At 34.5% G+C, this 9,413-nt stretch overlaps 1 protein-coding gene across 2 annotated transcripts; it reads left to right on the top strand.

The window, feature by feature from the left end:
* Window positions 1-2,981: 2,981 nt before the first annotated feature.
* Window positions 2,982-7,824, top strand: LOC149237318 (choline-phosphate cytidylyltransferase 2-like). 2 transcript variants are annotated; one of them, XM_089372626.1, is made up of 8 exons: window positions 2,982-3,478; window positions 4,657-4,770; window positions 5,037-5,132; window positions 6,131-6,173; window positions 6,274-6,429; window positions 6,712-6,792; window positions 6,893-7,120; window positions 7,548-7,824. In XM_089372626.1, exons 1-8 carry the CDS (start codon window positions 3,288-3,290, stop codon window positions 7,629-7,631), a joined length of 993 nt encoding a protein of 330 aa, XP_089228752.1. In that variant the 5' UTR covers window positions 2,982-3,287; the 3' UTR covers window positions 7,632-7,824. The 2 variants fall into 2 exon arrangements, with proteins under 2 accessions (XP_089228752.1, XP_089228751.1); XM_089372625.1 differs by lacking the exon at window positions 7,548-7,824 and having other exon boundaries at window positions 6,893-7,508.
* Window positions 7,825-9,413: the final 1,589 nt, after the last annotated feature.

Raw genomic sequence — 9,413 nt, 5'->3', positions numbered from 1 at the left:
ACTCTCGGCTAATATTGTATTTCATGATAGATCTAAGCATATTGACATTAGGTACCATCATATTAGAGATTGTGTGCAGTGGAGGATCATGTTGCTTTCATACATTCCAACGGAGGATCAGGATGCTGATATTCTGACGAAGGCTCTCACCAGGAGCAAATTCAAGTACCACCGAGGCAGGATAGGGGTTGCTGATAATCCATATCTTGTCGAGAGGGAGTGTTGAGATTGCAACAAGATGATGGAGCTTAGTGAAAAGATTCGCCTTCACTAAGTGGGCCCGTAGGCAAATTATGGCGCAAGTTTTATTTTTGATCACAGTGTGAGTGATCACAATGTGGGTGACCAAAGTGTGAGTGATCACAATGTGGGTGACCAAAGTGTGGGTGACCACAGTGTGGGTGATCAAAGTCTATTTTTAGACTGGCTGTCAAAAATAGAAAAGTCAAATATTATTGTCTCATAATAATATTTGGACTATAAACTTGATCTTATTCTCTTGGAGCACTTTAGTTTGAGCTACAGATGTGGCCCATGCAGCTGTCAGAAGGAAGTACATTTTTCTTATGAGTCAGTTGAGTTGTTGCATGCATGACTTCAGTTAGAACTCAATTAGTTGAGTTTGGTGGAGTTGATTGTGGAGTTGATGGAGTTGTGTTCAGTTTGACTTGGTTAAACTAGTTGTAGTTAGTCTAATTGCAGATAGACTAATGATGAGTTGTTAAACTAATTATTAACTCATAATACAACTATAGAATACATCAGTTAACTCAGTTGCATGTCAGTGCATGTTCAGTTCAGCAGGGACAGGTGTTAGAGAATCAGATTGCTATCAGTTGTGACTATAGTTGTGCATCAGATCTTGCACAATTAAGGGATTGAGTACGCCAATGAGTTTTCTCATGTATTTGCCCAGTTTGTAGATTCTGCTCACGTCTTACACATTGTGAGTGATTCTTTGGAGGTGAAAAACAAGTTTGGTAGACCATTCTCATTCATTCTTGAGCAAGTATTGAGTAGTGGAGGCAGGCAAGCAGTGGAATAGATTTGGAGGTCAGATCTTAGCTGTATTGTGTGTAACAGGTGGAGCTGGTACTGGATTGCTTGTGATAAGCATTGTACTTTGTAATGTTACATGGTCTCAATCATTAATATACAGATAGTGTGGGGTTTTTAGCGAGATGCTTTCCCTGGGTTACATACTGTGTTAATGTGTGAATGCTCTTGATGTTTTATTGTTATTGATGCTGCTACATTGATGATCAATGTAGAGGAGCTTATGTATTGTGTATGTATTCCGCAATAGTACACGATCAGGATAATCTCTGTTGAATATGTGTTAAATTATTCAAAATTTCTACAAAGATAGAGGACAAAATAAAGCTCACTAGGGGAAGGGGATGCCACATTGAAGCATGATTTAAAGAAACCATGATCGAGTACACGAACTAAGGACTGAAATTCCCAAGGAGGATAGCCATTGAACTGCCAATAATTGAACTATGATTAATAACAATAACTAAAGTGTTCATCACAAGGCGATGTCTTTAATTGATGTGATGACAACCTTCTCAACAAAATAAACCAAGTGTACCTACCCTCATTTACGTAATGAATATCTAACAAGCACTAGAAGGTATATACGATAAATGGTGATCAAGCTTTAAGGATGGCTATAATGATCACCCCACATTGGGGATGATTTAAATAAATTATGAATTGATAGTTTAAACAAATAGTTTCTAAAGTATTAAATTTGTTTATATTAAAAATAGTATTATTAATAATAGATTGCAATTTTAACATATATTACTTAATCGATAATATTAAATTAAAAAATTATATGTAAATAAGGTATTTTAAGGTGTTAAATCTATCTATCTTAAGTAATAATATTATTAATAATAAATTGCAAATTAGATATCACTTTTTTGGGATTCAATTGCTTTAACTAAGTCATTCATCTATGACAATTTTGACTAATTTCTCATGGTTTTTGAATAGTCCACTTAGCACTCATTGCATTTAGTGATGCTCACAAGAGTGAGTAATATTACAAATTTGCAAATATTACTCAATCAATAATATTAAATTAAATATGATTTAGAAAATGTATTTAACATTTTTTTCTTCTAAATACAAATAAATATATATCAACTTATTTTCTATTTTAATTGATATATTAAAAAATTTAATATTAAAATACATTTTGATTGATATATAATTGGCATATCTGTATTAATAGTGGATGTTGAATATCTATAGAGATTATTATCTATTAGTTGATTAAATAGGTTCTTTTTAATAATGGTATAAATATTCTTATTTTCTTAATTAATAACCAATAACCAAAAAATTAAATATTTTTATTTTTAATTAATAATCCTATAACTATTATTAAACCGTAAAAATTTAAATATTTTTATTTTTAATTAATAATCTAATAATTAATATTAAACCATAAAAAAATAAAATAAAACACAACTACTACTTCCTATATTCTCATTATCATTTTGATAAATTTAAATAAATGTATAACTAACCAAAATTATTCAACATCAGTTAAGTTCAAATTTAAATTTAACTAATTACCATTATAATTCTTGTGCTAATACCAGCCACCCAAAATAAATACAACCTTTATATTAATACCAACTACCCACAATAAATATCTAAATATCTAACCAGAAATTTACAAAAGCATGCCCACAAACAAAATCCCATTCATAAATAATTTTAACTTTGATCATAATAAATCAAAAATCTTTTTTAACTTGATCATAATAAATCAAAACATTATTTCTAATTATACTCAAACCATGCAACCTTACACCCTTTATCCTCCTATTTCCAAAATAAAAGACAACAATTATCTACATCACAATTATCACATGTAATAGTTCAGACCCATCTTACCACCATCCCTTTCAATACGGCAAAATATTATGATACCACCTGCGGAATCGAATCGACCTTTGTGCAAAACCGCGGAGATCCCGGCCGACTTCAGTAATCAACGCGGACTAGGCGCGTATGCCATATCTAGCCGACAAGGCGCGTGGCCCAATTTTTGCGCACAATCCTAGCCAAGGGTTCATTCTCCACTCGCTCCAAGTGTACTCCCCGATCTATGCTTACTCGCCCATAATCTTTGGTCAAATCATCCCATCCTGAATTTGGAAGAGTTGATCTTTTTTAAGGTAATCGTTTCCTGCGCTCAGGGATTTTTTGCCTCGATTTCGTTGGCTATAGCAGTGGAATTTTACACAATTGAGAAGGATAAGACGATGGATCAAGAACCCCGGCAGCAGAGCTGTGCAGAGATTGTCTACGAGCCGCCAGTGAGATTCAAACCGCACCCATCTCCAAATCCCGTGAAGGACGAGAGGACTGAGAAGCCCGTCAGGGTCTATGCGGATGGAATTTATGATTTGTTTCACTTTGGGCATGCACGATCACTGGAGCAGGCCAAGAAACTGTGAGTATTTGTTTGAGAATCTTGCGCTAATGTTTTTGTTATGGTTTTAATTATGTCTTAAGCTCGGGCAATATATTTATGGTGTGACCATTAAGTTAAACTATGCTTCATTCATAAATTGGGGAACTGCTGGATATTGCTTATTCAGTTTAAGCCCTTGGTAGAATCTGTTGCCCTGTTCTCAGATTTCTAATACTGTGCGAGGCGGTGATGTGACAAAATCCATAGAATTGAAACCTTGGCTTCTCTATTGTAAGCCTCTTTCTGTTGGTTTGTAAGCCATTGAAGGCACCAAAACCCACATACAATTCTGTGATAAAGGGAATTTACAAGGCATTAACTGCACCAAAAGCTTTCCAAATCTGGAAATTAATGCACGAATAGCTTCTTGGAAGTTGGTTTTGAGGTGCAAGTAATGAAGTTGATATTAGATCATCCTTCCCTCTGCTGCTACTTATATAAATGGGGATTTCAGTATGATGCCTTTTGTATTGCTTTGGCCTGTGATTGTTATCTATAAACTGTGGTGCTGCAGTGAATCTCAGTAGATATTATCACAGACTGCAGTGGCATATCCCTATGCTGATATTTGGTTCCACATATATACTCCCCCTTCCAGATCTGCTGTAGCAAATCCCATCTGTCCAAAATTATGTGTGGCTGTTTCACTGCTCTTATACTTCTGAATACAATAAAACTCTGCTTTTATCTGCATATCAAAAGTAGATCCCAAAAACTAACAATAGGTCGGACACATTTATGAATACCATGGCAATTATTTGAGTCAGTCAAACACATTCACTTTTGTACTGAAACTGTTAAATCTCTTTCAATAAACTACAAACAATTCACTTAGATTTCGTTATTTACATTGAAATTTAGTGAATACAATTTGCTCATATCCTCCTGGATCTACCTGGGCCCAACTAATTTGGGCATTTGTCACTTTTGTGAGTGAGCTTGCTGTGAGAACTCTAGTTTTAATGGAGTAATCAAGTTTTATATCACACCGACATAGGCCCACTGGTGCAGTGGGTGGATCTACCACAGATCAATGAACACTAATATTTGTCACCTTTAGGCATTGTGGTTTTTGAGCATACTATGAGAACCCTACATATTTCTGCAACAAAAGTTTTCTCAGTACTTATTGATGAATTTGTTCTCACATCTGGCAGGTTTCCAAACACATACCTCCTTGTGGGTTGCTGCAATGATGAAGTCACTGGCAGGTATAAGGGAAAAACTGTAATGACTGCAGCTGAGCGCTATGAATCCCTTCGCCATTGCAGGTCCGGATTGATTTTGGTTTCTTTTTCTCGTGAAACAACATTTTGATGCTTTTTTTGTCTATTTAGAATCTATGTCATCGGTCAGCTATCCATCACTAAGAATGATTTCCACTTTTTTCATTGCAATAAAACAAAAGTTAGCATGATTATCTTTTGCAGTTCATCTTTATGTTTAGTTCAGCGTTGCAAAGTATTATCTCATGATTGCATGAAGGCATCCTTTTAGATGACACCCTATTGTTTTGTGTTTATGGCACTCTATGCAGGTGGGTTGACGAAGTTATCCCAGATGCTCCATGGGTGATCAATCAAGAATTCTTAGACAAGAATAAGATTGACTTTGTAGCCCATGATGCCCTTCCGTAAGTCACCACTACATGAACTCCACTAGTAATGTGTTAATTATTTTGCTTATAGAAAAGAGGAGAAAGAACAGAAAATCTAGGCTAAGGTAGGTGAAATTACAAAAACTGTAATTTGTCTTAAAGAATTAGGTTTTAGTAAGAATATGGAAACCATAAAATATAATCCCGGGAATCCTACTGGCTAATATTTGCTAACAGGCTATGTTTTTTAAATTTTTGTTCTTTTGGAAGGGCTTTGTTTTGAGCTTAAAAAGAAAAATTATCACTTGCCTGAAGACTTAGGACCACAAGTGGCTCACTTATGTAGGTGAAACGATCCTCAAGGGAGAACCCACTGAACACAATTAATTCCATTTGGCTAAGTTGCCTTGGCAGGGGGCTCTTCCTTTGAAATCACCTAGGATTTGCACTTGGCACCAATTGTTTGCTTGCTAATATGGGGAATTGAACATTCGTGGCTGGCTTGTTCAATTTTGAAATTTCTTATGAACCTGTTTGTAAATAGGAAAAGAATGCCAAAGTTAGAAGAATCATTTTTCTTGCAATAACTATTAGCAGAGCTTAGCAATATATTTTTAGTTTTTTCCCAGAAAAACCTTTGTCAAACCCAAGGTTTGCTTCCCCACATCTCTACATACTATCCCTAGCAAACCTGTTGCAATAACTATTAGCAGAGCTTAGCAATATATTCTTAGTTTTTTCCAAGAAAAACCTTTGTCAAACCCAAGGTTTGCGTCCCCACATCTCTAGATACTATCCCTAGAAAACCTGTTGGCATAGATTAGTATGTCTCAACCAAGGGGATTCAAACTGGGCATCTACCTGCATGGAACTAGTTAAAAGCCAAGTAATATGGGTAACAACCGATTGAGCTAACCCTTTGCTCTAGAGATTGGCAATAACTATGTTATGCAGTGAATGATTTTTCTCACAAGATAAACAATGCATAGATAGTTGACATGATATTAAACGCTAACATTTTTATGCTTTTGCAGGTATGCCGATACCAGTGGAGCTGCCAACGATGTCTATGCATTTGTGAGTATTAGGGCATTTGTAAATTGTGGTTGTGTATTGAGTATTATGATTGAAGTATGTCTATAGCACAAGAGAAGCTTAAAATAATATATTCTTCCAGGTCAAGTCAGCTGGAAAATTTAAGGAAACAAAGCGGACCGATGGTGTCTCAACATCGGATGTCATAATGAGGTTACTTAAAGGCTACAATGACTATGTTATGCGCAACCTTGATCGTGGATACACAAGGAAAGACCTTGGAGTTAGCTATGTGAAGGTAAGAGGAAACTCGTGTGTATGTTATTTCAATGCTTGTCAACTGGGCTGAAGTTTGTCCTAGCTCAAAATCTCTATCTTTTCGTTAAGGAAACTTGTTTACAGACAAAAGGTCATAACTTCTATCTCAAGTAACATTGCAAGGAAGCACGTCGTCCCATTACAACACAGCTACTTGAATTGTTAGAAAATTAGAAATGGTCTAAACATGGAAAGTTAATTCAGAAAAACTCTAATTTTAGACAAAGATAACAGTTGAGTTGTGGATGTCTATTGTTTTCAGGAAAAGCAATTGAGGGTCAACATGGGAATAACAAAACTACGTCAAAAAGTGAAGGAACAACAAGGGCAAATGGGGAAAAAGGTGAGCTATGCCATTTGTTTTTTAGATTCATTTGTATTTAGTTATAGTATTTGGACTTTTTGTTTTGATATATATATATTTACATTGCCTGTTGTTGCAGTTACATACGGTTACCAAGACAGCTGGCATGCATCACAGTGAATGGGTTGAGAATGCTGATCGTTGGGTGGCTCTATTTCTTTTGAGATTTATATATTTACATTGCCTGTTGTTGCAGTTACATCCGGTTACCAAGACAGCTGGCAATCATCACAGTGAATGGGTTGAGAATGCTGATCGTTGGGTGGCTGGCTTTTTAAAAAAGTTTGAAGAGGGGTGTCATATCGTGGTGAAATATTTACTTGCCATAAACTTAAGTTACACCACGATTTTTACTTGCCATACACTTGAGTTACACCACGATTTTTACTTCGCGTGCGCTTAAGTTATACCACGGTTTCCTGATTATGAGATATCGGTCATGGACCTAGGGCATTAGAATTATTGTTATCATTCCATCTGAAGCATTTCATTTTTTTTTTTGGAGTTTTCTCCGTGTAAAATTATAAATTACTAGCCATTCCATTTTTTTTTGGGAGTATTGTCCGTGTAAAATATAAATTGCTAGCCATACCATTGTTTTTTGGAGTATTCTCCGTGTAAAATAATAAATTACTAGCCATTCTTAGTATCCAGCAGTATTTTGATTGTGATTTCAACTATATATTCCTACAACATTTGCAGACTTAACATGGACTTGTGAAAACTGCTTCCAGGAAACAGCAATTAAAGACAAAATACAAGAACTCAAGAAGCCCATCACCTTCAGAAATGCTGGAGAACGCAGTGCAATAGCATAAACTTGTGCTATCTGCGAAGTCATACATTGATTCTTACTAGACAATTTTTGTATGTCTCCTACATTTTGCTCAGGAAACTGATGTAATTTTGCTTAGAGTTCATTGCTCAGGAAACTGATGTAATTTTTGTATGTCTCCTACATTTTGACATTTTGTTCAATCGCTGGTTGTTTATATCGTTTCTCTTTCATCATATGTTAACCGTTTCAAGTCCTATAGTGTTTACGGTCAAGCACCATGATGCTCATAAGCTACGTAATAAATATTACAGCCATATTTTCAAATATTGAAACGACATCCTTTTAAGTGGTTTTCATCCAAATTCCAAATTCATGAATCTAAGTTATATATATATATATAAATTTCGAGAGGATATTATCAAAGAATATAAATATTGACTGGTAAGTGATGATTGATGATTACAATGGGTTTTGTTACTATGTATTTATATACGATTAGTGTTCATGATGTGAAATTGTGTACTTTTACTTTTTTATTACTTTTATTTGGAAATTAAAGCATTTACCTGACTATTTATTTAGCAATATATTAGTTCTGATAAATTAAAAAACACAAGAAACTAATATAATAAATTTAGTAGGTTGCTTCATTGTTATTATAGGTGGCAAAGTTAATGGCAAATATAAAATAGGGTTGATTCTAAAACTAGTCTAGATCCTTCTTAAACTTGCATCTATCAAGCTGGAGATATCAAATCTCTCAATGTGCATACTTCTAGATCCGTGGGTGCTTGATAGATCGAGGATTAAGATCCAGGGTTAAGAAGGATCTAGGTTGGTTTCAATCATCATACAAAATTTGTTGAACATCTAATTATTTTGATCATTTTAAATATGCTAAATATGTCTCAATTCAATTTTAAGAAGGATCTAGGTTGGTTTCAATCATCATACAAAATTTGTTGAACATCTAATTATTTTGATCATTTTAAATATGCTAAATATGTCTCAATTCAATTTTAAATTTGTTTAGTTACTTCATTTTGTTGAGATGCTAGAGATTGAATGATGAAATAAAAAATTTGAGTGCACACTCACAATTTAACAATGTTGTTTGATAGAAAATGTGAATAATAAGAATATAGTCAATTACAAACAATCTTATTGCAGCCAATTAGAAACTATTCTATTCTATTGCTCTTATTGTCGCACCTATTAGTTGTCATTTTTTCATATCGATCATATAAAAAGGGTAGTTGAAATCATAGACCACTCAAATATTTAAATCTAGCTACTGTAGTAAAACATCATACCTTGTCTATGTTGCTCTCCGATATTAATAGTAGTTTTCTCCAAAGTAAATCATTGTGACTTATGGAGTGTTAAACACCAAATGATTTTCAATGCAAAGTCATTAATAATGTTGAAGGATGGAAAATGGTAATAATCAGAATGTAGCGAATTATAAATATTTTAAAGTTTCAAGAAGCAAACATTTCGGGTAAGCGAACATTTTATTTAGGATGAAAATTCAAGTCTTGTGTGTGTTTGGGGGCTGAGAAGGAGAAACAAGGGGAGATAGAGATATAGATGAAGGGGGGAGAGGGAGGAAGAGATATAAATATGGAGAGAGAAATGTTAGAGAGAGAGGGAGGGGAAACAGAATGACGGAGGGAGAGAGAGATAGGTAGATATGGAGAGAGAGTGTATGTTTAGGGGGAAGATAAAGAGAAAGGAGATACAATGGAAGATAGATATATAGATGGAGGTGGCAAAGATGTGCTTACACTGAAACAAATACACACTTAATCTAATTACTTTG

Source organism: Pinus tabuliformis, chromosome 8 (assembly GCF_031772625.1).
Source record: "Pinus tabuliformis cultivar Carrire ecotype Pingquan chromosome 8, CPIR1, whole genome shotgun sequence".
Classification (NCBI taxonomy): domain Eukaryota; kingdom Viridiplantae; phylum Streptophyta; class Pinopsida; order Pinales; family Pinaceae; genus Pinus; species Pinus tabuliformis.
The sequence above is the reverse complement of the archived record's forward strand: the minus strand, read 5'-3'. Positions and strand labels throughout refer to the sequence as shown.